The sequence below is a fragment of the Rhinolophus ferrumequinum genome, chromosome 4 (genome assembly GCF_004115265.2).
Source record: "Rhinolophus ferrumequinum isolate MPI-CBG mRhiFer1 chromosome 4, mRhiFer1_v1.p, whole genome shotgun sequence".
Lineage (NCBI taxonomy): Eukaryota > Metazoa > Chordata > Mammalia > Chiroptera > Rhinolophidae > Rhinolophus > Rhinolophus ferrumequinum.
In genome coordinates, this window is record NC_046287.1 from 63,311,867 (window position 1) to 63,329,953 (window position 18,087).

The window sequence follows — 18,087 nt, forward strand, 5'->3', positions numbered from 1 at the left end:
CACTGGATGCCTAAAACCACAGACAGTACCGAACCCGTATATACTATGTTTTTATTATACATACATACACCTCTTTTACTTAAAGGAAACACTTTACATCTTCTCTTTAGCATGTTCAGATTGCCAGCATCACTACTTTCGCACTCTGGGGACATTATTTAAGTAAAATCAGGGTCACTTGACCACAAGCTCTGGGATACCGTGACAGCAAGGTGACTACCACATGACTAACAGGCGGGAGCATCTACAGGGGAGAGATGTTCCTTATTACGCTACGCGGAATGACGTGCAATTTAATACTTACGAATCGCTGATTTCTAGAACTTTCCATTTAATATTTGAAGACTGGGGTTGACCGTGGGTAAGTGAAACCCCAGAAATTGAAACCATGAATACGGGGGAACTACTGTACACAGATGACAATGTGAAAAGGAAAGATTAAACTGGCCACCTAGCCTCACACATAACTGATGCACCAGTGACCGCTCCTGTCGAATGCTGGTAGTACTACGCAGACTTGTTCTTCTGTTTCCCTGTCGTGGCATGCCAGAGCTGCCTCCTGAAGGTGATCTCCAAATGGTACTCTTGAGCCAGCACATGATTCGTCAGTCTGCCACTTCCTGCACACAGAAATCAAGGTTTCAACCATCACTTGTAACTAGCAAGGGCCAGCGCTGGCAGTCCGTGCAGGATGAGGAATATCACACATGATTAATAAACACATCTATAGAGAGAATCTGTTGGGAGGATTGACAGCCAGATCAGGGAGCCAATACTGAATCAACAATTAAAAGAACAGTTCCAATTCAGTGAAGCCCGAGCCAAGAGAGATTCAGTTATATTTAAATCAAAATTCACCACAGCAGGGGATTATCATCTGTTCAGCTCAGAATGTTGGATGTTTTTCTTGGAAGCTTAACTGATATAACCAAGTGAATCTGAGTTACGTGTGGATGAGAGCTGTGCAGCTGCTAAGCTAGGGTGGCGTGCCCGTAATCTTTGTGGAAACCTCTGCAAATTATATAACCCCAAGCTCTGGGAGTTTCAATAAGTCACTCTTTCACTCAATGTACTGACTTGGCTGAATCTGAGGTGGCTTCAAGAGAAGATCACAGCTCCGTACGATTTTTACAGAGTGAAGAAGCTTGAGAGCTGTGCAGCACAGTGAAAGAGGCCACAGATTCTGGAACTGAAGTTAAACTGCAATAAGAGCAGCTGGGTGTAGTCAATAGTACCTGTAGGCAGGTGCTTATTCTGCAGGTCTCTACCCTACTTTATGAAGGAGAAATGGGCACGCTCTATTTTACTAGCACTTATGTGAATAATAGCCCATGGCGCTGTGTACCTTCCAGTTGCCCACATTTAAATAAAAGCAAACGGCATGACAGAAGGTGGCATTTCTTCTCAAATAGACTCTATAGACAGCGGTTAGGATTTGGGATTCATGGCAAAAGATTACTGGGGACGCTGTTAATGCAGTGGCGTGGCTGTTTTTTCCTTCTGTTTTAGTAAGTTCTGCCTAAAAAACAAAAGCAGTCTATAGTTGCTAAGTGAATCAGGATGGTGTGCGGTGTGCATCCTAGGAACATTAAAACCCGTGCTGCCTCAGCAGGATTGGGATGGAGTTCTTGATTCGTGCCCATGGAGCATTCCTGCGAAATTACAGAACTGCAGCTCTTTATGTGGAGGCCTCCCAGACTGCTTTTCCTCCTGCATAATTCAAGATATAAAGACCATTTATTGCTGCTAAACTGTGTAAGGAGGCACACGACAAAGAAATAGCTCTACGCCTTCCTTAATTTAGAAATCGTACATTTCCTTTTGCTTATGGGTTTTTCTTTACATTTTTACTATTGATTGATTGATTGCTGGCCTTCTAATTTTTTTTCCAAACTGCCTTCCCTCTTGATCCATTTGCATCTTCTCCCAATTTGAGAAACCTCAAGCACAATATGACAATTTCATATTTTTGAAATATAAAATAGATGTAGTTTCCTGCCGATGGGAGGGGAAATGGGGGTGGGAGAGGATGGAGGATGAAGAGATGTTTTGTTAACAGTATTTCTCCATCCCGTCAAAGGCTGTTCAAAGTCGTCACTGGCACTGAACAGCTCTGCCAAATAATCTCTAAAACTTGAGCACAATGTCCAATGTCATCAAATACAAGGTTTAATTGCAATTGGGGAACAATAAGGCTCAGACAGACCTGGAATCACTGACTGAGCCACAAAACAGGAGAACAATAGGCGTGCTTGTGAGCGCACACACCCGTACGTACCCCATTCTCTTATCTTAATGCTCTCAGCTGTACAGGTATGAAACACGGTGGTGGGTTAGTTAAGGACAGACATGCCGTCTTACTCAGCTTGTGCTCAGCATGCAATCTTCAACACAGAAAAATCTTCATCACGCAGACTTTAAGAGAATAGGCTCAGAAGCCAGGCTACCTGGGTTCAATTATTGACTCAGTTATTCAGTAACTATACCCTTGAGTAAGCTACTTAATCTCTCTGTGCCTCAGTTTCCTTATATATAAAACTGGTATATTATTAGAACCTACCTCAGAGAGTTGGGAGGATTCAGTGAACAGGGCATGGCATAGAGTGCATATGCCTTAAATGTTAGCTATACAGTAGTTTCTCCATGAATTTATATATGAAATAAATTATTCTGTACAATAGAGATATTGCTATATTTGCCTACCCACAAATGGTATTTAAAAGATCAAATGAGTCAACATATGTGTAAGTCTTTGTAAATTTTAAAGTGATAATTTAAATTTAGGAGTTTATTATTATGTGTACTCACAGCAATTTTGTAACTATTCATCCACTAAGTCACAAATGCTTCCCAGATATCTCCTATATCCCCTGGTGCATTTGTATTACCTGCTAAGGGAGGGTGAGAAAAGATACTGAAAAGTATAATTTGCATTTCCTACCCTGAAAGAAATTACCTTGAGGAAATATGATATACAGTCATGGAAAGATAAATACAAAAAGAAGAAGAAAAAAAATGTTCAAAGCAATATGCTATAACAGTTTAGAGGGAGGGAGAAAAGGCTATCCTTATTCGAGCAGTCCACACCAATTAAATTAGGAATTTCTAAGAAATTTAAAAAGAGATCAGCGTCAACCTGGATGATTCGGGAAGAAGTCAAAGATGGACTGAGTTTAAATAGATCCTCCAAGATTGTGCCAAGTACAGGTAGATGCAAAACATCAAGGACATTCCTCGCCAGGAGAAATGAGGGGGACAGGGAGACAGAACTGTGAGGAACCCAGAGAGTGGTGCTTGGAAAGGAAGAAGGCAGAGGTACAGAATTGACCTACCAGAGTGCAGAGGAAAAGGAAAGCAACTAAGACCAGCCACTAAGCAGCCTTCGTGATCTCATCTTGAGCCTCTACCCTTGGCTTTGATAAGTGTACAGTATTCCCCCCTTATCTGTGAGGGATACTTTCCGAGACCCCCAGTGGATGCCTGATACCACAAATAGTCCCAAACCCTGGATATACTATGCTTTTTCCTACACTTATCTATGATAAAGTTTAATTTATAAATTAGTCACAGTAAAATATGAATAAAAACGAATAATAAAATAGAACAATATACCATAATAAAAGTTATGTGAATGTGGTGTCTCTCTCTCTCAAAATGTCCCATTGTACTATACTTATCCTTCTACTTCTTGTGATGATGTGAGATGACATAATGCCTATATTATAAAATGAAGTGAGGTACTCAGACTGCCACACAATTTAAAACTTATGAATTGCTTATTTCTGGAATTTTCCATCTGATATTTTAGAATTATGGCTGACCATGGGTCACTAAAACCACAAAAAGTGAAACAGAGGATAAGTGGGGACTACTGTAATTCTCTCTTCCATGTTTCATCCCCTCCAGGAATACAGAACGCGAAGAAAAAGGAAAATAAATACAAATTAGGAACTTTAGATGTTTTCTATCCTTTTCTTCCTCAGTAGGGAAACAGAGCTTCCCAGATAAGGCTGTGGTAAAAGGGAGCACATTAATAAAATTTACTTAAGGACCAGTATTAATGATGACAGTATTTGATGGTATTTGGGTTATAGACATTCACTTTTTAAATAACTTATATTAACCTCATTTCCTGTCTCCCTTACGATAGCAAATTTTTTGCAGAAATGTTTTTAGAGAAGTAATTTACTGGCACTTAATTATCAGTGTTTAACCAATTCAACATTCTCTTTTCTTAAGAGTCCATTAGGTTTCTATTACAATATTATACATTCTAATCAAATGTGGCTTTCTGCAAAGGTCCTCATTGTCAGTCTCCTCAACGCAAGGTTTATCTGGACTATTAGACATTCTCCCGGCTTTGGCTGCCCCAAATTAGATTAATTATTTATACCTGAGGTCCACTGCTTCAGAACCTGGGCACCTCACTTAACATTTCTCTGGTGAATTATTAAGAGCTTTATTTTCTAAACAAAATCTTCATTTCATTGTCTGATTGAGGTTAAATACAATAGTGATTCATGTATTAAAGAGTTCAATGTCATAAGATTCTCTCTGGGTTTTATGCCTAGGAACACATTTGAAACATATGAACCTTTCATTAAGAATACCCGCACAGGGAAGAAGGGCAAAGAGCTTCTGACCTGAGGACTGTCTGGCACCAGTCTGGGCAGAATTATTAAAATAAGTCTTAAATAGTATGAGGATCCTACTGTTTATACATCGAGAATAAATTAGAGACGTGAAAGGAGATCCAAGAACTTTCTGGTCCTCTTCCTGATTTTATAGATAAAGAAAAACTTTATAGATAAAGATTAATACCCCACAAATGGTCTTTAGCTCATGACTTGCTTTGTTCCAATGGCCACTTTTAGATATTGTTCAAAGGCATCCTTTAAGGAGTAAGACAAGGCACATGCACTTTAACGGGCAGGATCCTTAATTGCACACAATGAACTCTGCTCTGGCTTATATAGGAAGGAAAAGGCTTTATTAAAGAGTAAAAGTAGAACCCAGAACGTCCAGGCAGGCCAAAGGGCCAGGCCAGGCTGCCATCCAGCCAGAAAAAACATCCAATGACACCGTAGGGAAAGGGACAGTCACTTAGAAACACTCTCGTAATTCAAAATAACATGGCATGGCTCACAACCATGAGACTTGGGAGAGATGGCCATTCTTCTCATTGCCCCTAAAAGCTGTCATCTCCACGACCATCCTCTCCAAACAAGGGTTTCCACACGAACACCACCTTACACTGCTCACTTCTCCATCCTATCTTGTGTGAGAACACCTGACCAGCGGGGCCTAATCTCAAAGAAGACTAGAAAAGTGTTTTTATTTTTTTCCTTTTTTTTAACCTTAGGGAGGTAAAAGTTACAAAGAAACTACCCAAACGTTAGAAATCATGACAAATATTTACCAAGTCTACTGAGATTAGTAGAGCTTCTTAAAAAATCTTCGATTTCCATATGAACATCTAAAAGGGGAATGATATCCTTCCCCTACACTTCACCCTCCCCTCCCCCAATAATCAGGCTTCTAATACTTGTATAACTCTGGCACACTTTATGAAATAGAAAATGTATTCTTTCATTCCACTCCTGGAACCTCCCCTAGATGTACAAGCATTCTGACCTAGTGATCAGTCAATGACAAAACTCATTTGGTGGCCAGCAGAAAGAAGGGAATCTTCTCCTTACTCATACTGCATTGACGAGACCCTTGAACGTCTTGAGTTTTCTAATTCCAGCACCGTCTTGAATCCTTGGTGAGATTAAAAACAAGACTATTGCCTGGCATGCAGTGGCTCAAGGCTAGAATCTTACAGTTGCTTAGCTTTAGGGCCTTAATTCTCAAAGACACTGAATTATTTTGAGTAGGCTGTTTACCTCGATGTGAGCAGAATTAGCCTTAAACACTAAGCCTTTATGGCAAGTTTTATTGTCCAAGGCAAACATAACCTGTTAAGATTTACAGGCTTTATTAACAGCAATAACCATTTTACAGCCAGCATCAGTAAATCAGGGTTTATTGAGAACTCTACAATTTTAATCTGTGGAAAACCATTAAAATGTCGGATTTTCATTGGACATAATTTCTAACTTTTATGAAAGATAGATTTTCCATTTAATCGGGGAGTATAAAATAGTGCAGTGTGGAATAATGAATTGTTTTGAAAACAGCAAATTGGTTTTAGCTAAACAACAAGTGTCAAACACTAAAGTTGCTACCTTTAGTTAGAACTGCCCCAAGGTTAAGGTTAAAAGTAACGGTAGTGGCAAACATGTTCTAATACATCTAGCTATCAGATGAGTTCACGGAGTTTAGAAAAGCTTAAATTTATCATCCGTTCACATTTCAGGTATTTTGCAAAAAGTGCGTGACCTACTATTGCATCCAAACAAGTGTCTAATTGATTCTGGTAAAAATCTTCAAGTTCACATATCATTTTTTGAAAAGTGTTCTTACTAACGATAATACCATTCACAAGACTCTTTAATGGGGTGAGGTAAACGAACATTGATAGTCACCAACTCCTGTCAATAACCCTTTATTTTCTCCATGTGAGAGATTATAAGAGAGGGAAGCAGGAAACTTTCTGGTAGGTGTCTTTGTCTTTGATGAACTTGAAGAGCAAGAACAGAGGGTACAGGCTGGAGAAGCAGAGTCATGGGCAGGCCAGGGTAAGAAGGGATGGTCTTAGCACCCTGTTTCTTCATGGGGCTGAAAATATTTTAGACATTGCAAGAGTTTCAGTTTTAATCTCGCTCCCCAATCACAATAGAGTCCTACATCTTTCTTTGAGAATCGAAGGTTCATGCAGCTTTAGAAAGAAAAGGCGGAAGAATAGAAATCACAATAATCTCTACTATTTATTTATTTATTTATTTATTTATTTATTTATTTATTTAAATTTATTTTTAATTTATTGGGGTGACAATTGTTAGTAAAATTACATAGATTTCAGGTGTGCAATTCTGTATCACATCATCCATAAATCACATTGTGTGTTCACCACCCAGAGTCAGCTCCCCTTCCATTACCATACATTTGATCCCTCTCACCCTCATCCCCCACCCCCCAACCACTTTACCTTCTGGTAACCACCAAATTACGTTCCCCAGATTAATTTTCAAGCCCGTGGCCATCCTATGGTCACCGATTGCCCTCCAATCCCCTCACCCTCCCCCACACCCCCCACCCCTCCCGCCCATCTAGCAACCCTCAGTTTTTCCTCATTGTCTCCCAAACTGTTTCTGATTAGTTCATTCACTTATTCTTTTCTTTAGAATCCGCAAATAAGTGAGATCATATTTAGTATTAGAAACTGGGCTAAATGTTTTGCATATTCTTGAGGTTGTTTTCACTTTGCCTCACAGGGATCTTAAAAGAAAATATTGTTCCCATTTTAGGATGAGGAAATCTGAGGTTCAGGGTGGCTCTTAAACTGATATAGTTCAGTTAGGAAGTGCGAGTCAGGGTTTGGCCCTGGGTCTGTTTGACTCCAAAGTTCATACTTTCCCTTGTTGCACCTTAACTAATAATCGTTACCATGTTTCCCCAAAAATAAGACCTAGCTGGACCATCGGTTCTAATGCGTCTTTTGGAGCAAAAATTAATATAAGACCCAGTCTTATTTTAATATAATGTAAGACTGGGTATAATATATAATATAATATAATATAATATAATATAATATAATATAATATAAAATATAATATAATATAATATCAGACTGGGTCTTATATTAACTTTTGCTCCAAAAGACGCATTGGAGCTGATGGTCCTACTACATCTTATTTTCGGGGAAACACGTTAGTCCTGTTTCAATCATTTCCCTACCCCCACTGATGTATACCAGGATAGAGCAGACATCAGTATACACTTATCAGAATATATCTGGGCCCTTCATAACAATGAAATATGCCAGAGCCTTGGCCAAATGTGGGAAAATTGTAAAGAGGTAGAGATTACCCTTTTATATGCCCCATTTTCTTCTCCTCCAGGGCCTCCTGCCTGTCAGGTTAGACATCCTAAACCTCCTATCTCCTAGGACAGCATCAAACCCGGGCTACTGGCCCTTGGGAGCACAGAGGCTCCACGGATGTCGAGCTGCAGGCTAGTCTCCCTGTCCCCCTCAACTCCCAAAGCCTCTATTCTCTCAGTGCTCTGTTCTTAGTTTTATCACCAGATTACCTATTTCCAGCAAAGAAATAGAATTTACAGCAGAGTTAGGATTAACATATTAGCTAGAAGAGGTTTTAATCCAAAGAAACTCAATTTCTAAGAGTGGACTATCTGGCAGTATAGCAAACAGATACACTATCACTGCATAGGGGCTCCCAAACTTCAAAAAGGCTTGGGGAAACTAACGAAACCCACAGTCTCAGTAAAAACAAACGACTATTAGAGAAAGGAAAGACCTGAACTTTAAAGTTAGATTGGCTTCCTTGTGCTTTGAGAGCTTGGACAAGTCCCTGTAAAATGGATGTGAAAACACTGATAGTTTTCTAGCATCTCAGCAATCTTTTGCAATTAAGTAACATTGAGAAACCACTTAATGTAGTACCATACCTGGCACATGGGGGCATTCCATCAATGGTAGCTCTTTCTATTCTTGCACAAACCACCTTCTCTGGTTAGGTAGATGAGTTAGTTGCCCCCCAAAAGTTCAATCTTACAGAGAGATGATTGCATATGTCTTGTGAAAACAAGACTTGAACTTGCCCCCAAGGTGCCTTTCAGTGTTATCAAGTTGGAGATCATCTATAACACTGCAGGACAAACCACCTGCCCTCCAGCTACAGTCCCTTCTAGCGATGTCCCCTTGGGCCCCACAGTAGGTGGGCAGAAAGGGAACTAAGTAGTACAGAGGAGAGGATGGAACATACCCTGCTCAGGGAAGATTACTGGTAAGATTTCACAGTGACAGTTATGTAACTGATCAATTGCCAAGCACTGTCATACCAACGAGTCATTAACTGTGTGATCTTCACATGGCTGTGAAGGCAGTAAGCGTACAGACTCTTTGAAGTCTGAAGACCATGCCATGGGCATCGGCAGACCTCTGCCCCTGGAGAGCCTGACTACTAGGAGGTTATGAATATTTTCACTTTCCTTCCTTATCCTTCTCTTTCTCTCTCAGCTTTCTGGTCTCATCCTGCCTTCCCTTCCACCAAACACAGATGCAGTGGTAATAACTACCGTGTAGGCTATTGCTGAAAGTAAAAGAGCTGTAAATATTGGTGCACAGATATAGGTAGGACCAACTCATAAATAAGTGAAATTCCAAAATAACTCAAGTGTTTGGAGCTGGGATGCTTTGTCACCTTAAGATGATCCTATAATAGCTTGTCAGGGCCTCACAATAGTCCACTGACACACAGTGGAGTGCAGATGAAACAGTCGTCATATCCACCTACAGTACGAAGCGTAGAAAACAAAGCTTTTTTCTCCTTTTACTTCAGCATTTCTGTTTTAAATCATCCTATGGCCCCAGTTTCTCCTCAGAATGGCTCTCTATTAAATTTTAGCCAGCCCAGCTCTAGAATTTATTCCTAAAATTTATACATGATTAAAATGAAAGAGCGATAAGTCAAAAGGAGAATGGGAAGTGGCTGGAGGTGAACAGGGATACCCCTCCAATTTCATGTTCAAGTGGAATCTGTACATATGACATTATTGGGAAATAGGGTCTTTGCAGATGTATTGTGACCCAGAATAGTAACAGGAAGCCATACTAGATTAGGTATTGGATTAGGGTTGACCCTAATCCAATGACTTGTGTCCTTATAAGAAGATGGATATTCAGACTTACAAAGACAGAGAGGAGAATACCATGTGAAGACCGAGGCAGAGATGGAGCGATGTGTCTACAAGCCAAGGGACACCAAATGTTGCTGAAAACCACCATAAGCTGGGAGAGAAGCATGGAACAAATTGTCTTCCGGAGCCTGTAGGAAGAACTAATCCTGCTTACATCCTCATTTCTGATTTCTAGCCTCCAGACATGGGACAGAATACATTTTTGTTGTTGTTTTAGGCTATCTAGTTTGTAGTAATTTGTCACAGCAGTCCTAGGAAGCTAATATAGGAAGTGAGCATCTATAGTTTGGAAATTTGGCAGGAGGGTGGATAAGTACCAGACAAGAAAATTGACTTTTTCTTTTTTGATTCATGTGTATTGTATTCCCTCGTCCCCTGTTCAACAACTCTCCCAAATAATTTTTTCACTGGCTGGTGTGTGTGTCTGCTGGAAGTTTTTCACGTCCTGGTCTGTTCCTGTGGTTATAGCTGAAAAGCAACATCAGAAGCAAATGAAGATAGGACATAAACTGAATCAACAGGCAGAACACATTTGCCTTCAAGAACAGGGACAAGAAATATGGAGGGATGTGCAAAGAGATGTTTCCAGGCTTAACCCAACTTCAGCCTTTCACAGTAGTTGAAGAGAAAGAAATGCTGCTTATTTCCTGGAGGTCAGCCCACATTCCCACAGGAATCCCCCTTATCAACCATGTCCTGATGAGCCTTGATGTCCTTATAACCCATAGTTGTCTGGACTTTCTAGGAAGATGCTTCAATGTGTGGATGGGTATGTTTGTGTGTGTATTGTTGGGGGTTGGCTTGTGGATGTGGGTATGGGTATGTATATGCAGGCATGCGTGCACACTGATAGACGCAGTTACACATCAAGGCATAGTTTCCCCTCAGGCTATTATCTCACCAGACTGCACATCCTTTATCCTTCTCTTCTTTGTTCTCTCTCACGTATATACATATACATATATATATATATATATATATATATATATATATATATATATATATATATACACATATATATATATATTTACTTTTTTATTTATGTCTTTAAAGGGAAGGTAGGGAATGTTTTATTCACTTGCTAGTACCAGAATGGGAGACAAAGAAAAAAAAACAAAAGTCTGATGGATTTCATAGTTTTGTCTGGGGCAGGTCCTGGTATGCCCTTGGATATTCATCAATACAGGCAAGAAACTAGTTTTTATTCATAGTCAACAAATATTTATTGAGCAGTTGGATATGAGAAGCAGTGTTTTATGTCCTTGGGATACAATGATAGAAAAAGTAAACAAAAATGTCCCTCATGGAGCTTAAATTCTAGTGGAATAGACAGAAAATAAGCAAAGTAAATGCAGTAGTATGTTTGTGATAAGAGCTAAGGAGAAAATACAAAGCAGAGAAGGGGGCTTGGAAGTCTATGTACAGAGTTGGGAAATGAGACTTTTAACAAAGTATCTGAGCAAGCCTCACTGAGTAGGTGATATCTGAGCAAGCCTTAAAGGAAGGGATGAAGCATCTAATAGCTGGGAAAGAGCATTCTAGCAATCATGTGCAAAGGCCCTGAGGTATGAACACGGCGGGTGCCCCTGAGGAAGAATGAGGAGGCTATGTGGCCATAACACGGTCAGATGCAGAGTAGTAGGAGATGAAGTCAGAGGTAACTGCAGGCCAGATGATGTTGGGCCATGTAGGGCACTCAAAGAACAGAGACTTTTACCCCGAGTGATTTGGGAAACTTTTGCAAGATTTTGAACAGAGTTAGGTAGCCTTTAAGTGGCTGTAAGACCTTTCGTAGGTCATTGATTGGAGCATCAGTGTTTTTGCCTCTAAAATGCAAAGGTTGTGCCAGGTAATTATCAAAGTACTCTTCCAGCTGTAAAAATTGATTACTAGACATCTAGAGAACGTTAGATTCCCACATGCAAATAGCTAATAAAACCATGACCTTCCTCCCACTTCACTCCTCTCATAAGCAGCTAAAGTTGATGGTGGGGACACAGCACAGGCTTGGAAGGAAACCTGGCTGTACACACACCCAGTATGACATAGGTGAGGCATTTTTCTGCTTGAAACATTTTACATTGGGATTTGGAGAAATGGGTAGCAACTGTAGTGAACTGCTGATACCAAAATTAGACTCCCAGGAGCACTCAGGATGCCCTAAATGAGACTGACACGTTTACCTGTTCACTGAACGCCCTGCTGCCTGTCACCCCCCCATTAGGAAACTAGGGCACACTCTGAAAGGAACAAGATGGTGGCAAATAAATAAATAAATAAATAAATAAATATATATCTATATATATATAAATAATGAAAAATAAATCAAGTATCTTTTGGTTTCACATTAAATACAAATCTAAAAAAATAAGCATTTTCCATTCTATTCATTTCATATCATGCACGGAATGCACTTTAATTTTCAAGTCCGTTTACTTCATTTGTCTGAACCATCTGAGCTTTGAATAGCGTCTACCCACCATGCTTTTTATCTAACTATACAAGAGTGTGTGTCTTTTTGTTCCACTTTGTTTTCTCTACTCCTCTTTCCTTTCAACTATGAAATCCCACAGCAACTTTAGCTAAAATGTGGGGCAGAGGTTCCTGTTGTTTTATCTTGTCTTGTTTTGCTTTTCAAAGTTTTGAAATTTTGATTATTTTTTTCAGTTACAGTTGACATTCAATATTATTTTATATTAGTTTCAGTTGTATAGTATAGTGGTTAGACATTTACATAATTTACGAAGTGATCCTCCCAATTAGTCTAGTACCCACCTGGCACCACACATAGTTATTACCATATTATTGACTATATTCCCTATCTTTTACTTTACATCTTTGTGACTATGTTGTAACCACCAATTTTTATTCTTAATCCTAGTTCCTCAACCAGTAAATAAACTATAGCTCTAAAGATAGTTTCCTAGCTTCCCAGAGAAAAGCCACAACTGGACTATTTACTGCTCAACACAAGCCTATGTTTATAAACGTATACTTCTGAGCCCCCCCAGCCCCCACCAATACTGCCTTAATAACTCTAGTACTAGTCTATCAGAACATCTTATAACAGTGACTGGAAGATTTAGGAAGCCTTTCCTATTACCATAGTATCCAATTACTTCAATTATATTCTAATAATATGGTAGAAGCTCTAGAAAACATGCAAGGTGTAAAAAAACACAGTGACTGTATTCTAGACACCTGACTGTGAAGGATAACAGATCAGAGACCTGTGGCTTCATCATGTTTTATATCTCTCATATCAGCACCATGCCTAAAACATAATAAATGCTGACTGAATGTTCCATGAGCAAATGAAGGAGAAAGTGCAAACACTATCGAAACTTGGCACTAGGGTCTGAACATCCTCTCCTGAGCACTTTCTCACATGACTTTGCTTGTTGGAGCTCAGACTGATCTATAAGCCATGTGCATATCAGGATGCTCAAGGTGACTGAGGACAGAGGATGCTACTCGCGTGATCTGAAGTCACGGAAAACAAGCACACAGACCAAATCCTACCCAGGTTGCCTAGCAAGAGCTTAGCGTCAACGGGAAAGTAGACGGGAGACAATTTCCTCTTCCAACTTATTTCCTTCACACCTTCTTCATCATCTTTATCAATTGAGTCCCCACAGCAGTAATGTCAGACACAGGCTCTTTTACTTCACATAGGACCACACAGGATTCCATCATCCCTCTTGGGAACAGTTGAGGTTCCAAGAGTCTTTCTTACCTCCGCCGCTGGGACTCCCTCCGGCGGGCGGCAATGCAACACGATCATGCCTTCAATGGGAACCTCCCTCCCCTGCGGATCTTGTTCAAAGTTCTTCCGTAAATCTGCAAAGAAGTGTGAGATATATGAGATTTCACTCTAGGGCCAGCATTATTCACATTTACTTGAAATACAACAACATAGTGAGCTTGCTGTCACAGCCGAGACACACACACAAAAGCCACTTGTTATAGGAGTTCCAGAATAAGCGAATCATTTTCCAAAATATGCACAAGCCCATTTGAAATAAACCTTAACAAAACTGTTCCTAATGCTCTGCATTGATGTGAAGGATACAAGAGATTTACTGGGGAGCAGGGAAAACAACAACAACAACAACAACAAACCATATCATTTCATGAGTCTTTGCCAGTAGTATCTGCTTAGCAACTGATGAAACACTTGGTCTAATAAATCGCTATCCGCAGCTATTATGCAGTAGAAATACATGTACTTTTTTTCATTAACTAAAGAATACATTATTAATCTGTAACCTCTGCCATTCCTCTAACCCCCCAGGGGGCTCTAGAAGATGGTAATAGGGTGAGATTACCTATTAGTCTTTTATTTGTAACCAGGCAGAAGGGGCAACATCGAACCACAACAAAATCTATAATCTATCCAACCAAACATACAATTAAAAAATACAATGCCCTCCATTCTAACATTACTGCTGGGTCTCTGTGTCCTGCCCTTCATGGATGGCTCTAGGCACTTTGCAAACAAGCTGCACTATTAACCTTCTACACGTGGAAAGGGGAGTCTTGGAGAGGTTAATTGGCTTGCCAGTGGTCACAGAAAGCGTCAATGCCAGTGACAGGGAAAAATTCACCAACCTTCCTGATAGTCTGTCTGACTGCTAACCAGCAAAGCTTTCTCAGGGAAAAGGACATGCAGATAGTTCAGAAAGAGCTTCATTTGCATGGATTTCCTCTTGAGCATATGCTTTGTTAACAGCAGTAGGAGTTGACCTTTGCTGCTTTTTAGGCATCAATGATGACACTTTGATAATTTTACAGCACAAGCCTAATTCTTGTTGTCACTTGAAAGTCTGGGATAGCAGAGCAAAGACAGTTTTACAAGTCTTCCTCAAAGTGAACCATTTCCCCCTCCCCCCCTGACAACGTATTTTTCTTCAATTGAGTATCTCAAATTACAGGCTGTGGATTTATTGATTTAATTTTCTTCTGTGCTTACAATAACATGAAATACGCTCCCTGTAAAGCGCAGAGCTCCAGAATCAGTTGCATCTTTATAAATTTTATAAATACATTAAACTTGCTTTTAGCAAGTCAAAAACACTCAATGAATAACAAGTACAGCAATCCATGTATTCACTTTCCTTTGAATTTTACTCTTAATGTTTCCCCTCCCAGAGGCAACCAATGTCTTTGGTCAGTAATGCTATATTCGGAGATCTTCATGAGCAAGTATGAGGTAAAAGATCCTACAAAAACTTGCATTGCAGGCAGATGGTGGGATCCATCTTCTCGTTTCTCTGCTGTCCATTAAAACATAAAGCCAGCTCTCTTGTACTGGAGATTCATATATTGCCACAGCCCTTATGATTCAAAATTTCTGACTGCATGTGTGATAAAGGTCACAAAACTGAATGAAGGTACTGTGAGTAAACACCAGAATGAAAACAAATCTCATGTTTCCTACACAATTTTGCCACAAATTCTCCTCGGCTGTCTCACAAGTGATCTTTGAGTCAAAAATCCTTTTCCACATGACTCATTTATTTATCAGGATTATATGTCTAGTCTGTCATAGAGTGTGAGTGACTCTAACACGTGATATCAGTTTGTTAATGGAAAGAGGTGTGTTTTTTGTGGCAACTTTTGTTTGATTTGTTTGCCTTTTTTTTTTTCCTTTTCCTCAATTGCTTTGGTTTCTAAAGGAAGTCTCCCTCAGTGCTGCTAAATGATGACTACAGTTTTCACAACACCAAGTAATCTGTATTCAACTAGATGAAGCACAGAAAACTAATAGTGGGAATTCCTATTTTATCTTCTTCTATTTCCTTTCTTTGTTTAACAAAAATGGAAAATGTAGCAAAAATGCAGAGTTATGCTTATCTCCATACTCCACTATATTAACTATATTGGCGGATGAAAAGATAATTAGAATGGAGTCATTTTGCTTCCCGATTCGCAACTACTCAATAAAATAGATAACTAAATATGTATATAAAAAAACGAAAACCCTATATCGGCACTGAAACGTACGAAAGGGTATTATCTATAAACAAGAAACGTTGAGGTATTTCTAGTGGATCTCATACAGCCAGGATCAGATTGAAGAAAGGATACATCTGACCTCTAGTTCTCCCCAATTGACATTTGAAATGACTGGAAAAGTTCCAACAAGAAGTATATATATATATATATATGTATATATATATATATATATGTATATATATATATATATATGCTTCTTCTTTTACATATATATATATATATATATATATGTAAAAGAAGAAGCATATTAACACCCCTCAATATGGAGATACAAAGGCAATGTGATAGGGGGTTAGGGAACACAACTGGGATGTCATATATCTGGATCCAACTCATAACAAGTAGCCACTCATGTACCAGATACCACACCAAGTGAGAAACCAAGTCTCACCAAGTTCCTGGTCTACACCTAATACTGGTGGCAGGGACACTGGCGTTTCCAATTCCCAAAGAGGAAAAACATACCAAATATCAACCAGCTACTAAATATACTAAAAATTATGGAAATAAACTCTCAGATTCAGAGGTAAATGCTTTCAACTCTCCCTCTGATTCTCACCATAAGTCACCCAACCTAATTAGTTTCTGAATGGGCAAGCTAAATGCCTTTATCACCTATGTGATAGTTCCAATGCTGGAAAGATTCAGATAGGAACCTGTGCAACTTCTAATAGTAAAGAAAACATCCCCAGCCACGTAAAAATAATTGTACTACAAATGAAGGAGACAAACCATAGAACTAAAATGAAATGGCTTCCTCTTAAGATAAGAAACGAGGCATTTTTAGGTAACTTGTAATTTAAGTTCTTTAAAGTCAAAAGGAAATAGCAACTGGGACTCCAGAGTCAGGAGTTATAAATAGGATAACATCTGAGATCAAGAAAACTGCCACCATGCAGGAAAAAACAAACAAACAAACAAAAAACCTGCTGAATTAATAATGTATGTATCATAGAGACGGTAAATAGCATACTTGAATATTGAAGAAAAGTGAAGTAATGAAACAGAAGACAGCTGTATCAGTCAGGATCCAAGGAATAAAACAGAAAACACAGTTGATTTTACAAAGAATATAATGTAAAGAATTGGAGGACTGAAAAGGCAGAAGGGGAACTGCTAGAAGCAGGTCCCATGCTAGAAATGAGGGGGGTGGGTAGGGGAACAAAGGAAAGAGGTTAAGGTTATAGAACTGACGCTTAGAGAGGGATCAAACGTCCAAGGAGAGGCCACTGGGTGTTGGTACTGGCACCTCAGAACTTAAGGAGGGAACCAAGGAGTCAAGATCCAGACCTTCAAAGAAGGCCCAGACTGGTGCTGGCCTCTCTAGGGGACATAATAACGTTGGTTCTGGAAGCTTTTAGAAAAAAAAAAAAAAAAAAGCTGAAAATAAGAAGTAACTGCTGTTTCCCAGATGAAGAAACTCTGCTAGGGTGATGCTGCCAGGGGTAGAAAGCAGTATCCTTTCTCGGAGGAAGCAGTAGCCTTTCTCCCACTGTCCAGCTCCTCTGGTGCCCCCTATTGGTGGAACATTACAGGGAGCAAGGATTTGACAAGGGAATTCCAGCCCCAAACTTCACAGATTATGAACTAGTGGTTTCAGAGGTGGTCAGTAATATTTGATAAGGGAACTAAGTATATTAAATAGGGAAAAGATAAGCTACTCGATAAATGGCGCTGGAAAAACTGGATGGTCATATGCAAAATAATAAAATTGGACCCTTATCTTACACACCTCACAAAAATAAACTCAAAATGAATTAAAGACGTAAATGTAAGACCTAAAACCATAAAATTCCTAGATGAAAACAAAGGGAAAAAAAGCTCATTGATATTGGTCTTGGTAACATTTTTTTTGGATACAGTACCAAAAGCACATACGACAAAACCAAAACAAACATGTAGGACTATATCAAATTTAAAAGTTTCTACACAGCAAAAGAAATGATCAATAAAATGAAAAGGTAACCTATAAAATGGGAAAAAAATATCTGTAAACCATATATCTGATAAATGGTTAATATCCAAAATATATAAGAAACTCATCTAACTTAATAGCAAAAATACAAATAATCCGATTTAAAAAAATGGGCGAAGGACCTACATAGACAGTTTTCCAACGAAGACATACAAATGGTCAAAAGGCACATGAAAACATGCTCAACATCAGTAATCATCAGAGAAACAAAAATCAAATCACAGAGAAATATCACCTCACTTCTGTTAGACGGCTATTATCAAAAGGAC

General features: G+C 39.2%; 1 protein-coding gene across 5 annotated transcripts in view; it reads right to left on the reverse strand.

The window, feature by feature from the left end:
* Positions 1-18,087, reverse strand: part of UNC5D (unc-5 netrin receptor D) — a 512,115-nt gene that overhangs the window by 194,024 nt on the left and 300,004 nt on the right. For all 5 annotated transcript variants that reach the window (XM_033105078.1, XM_033105080.1, XM_033105081.1 and 2 more), the window contains exon 4: positions 13,562-13,665. In XM_033105078.1, the coding sequence (XP_032960969.1) occupies positions 13,562-13,665 (104 nt within the window). The remainder of the gene's footprint in view (positions 1-13,561; positions 13,666-18,087) is intronic.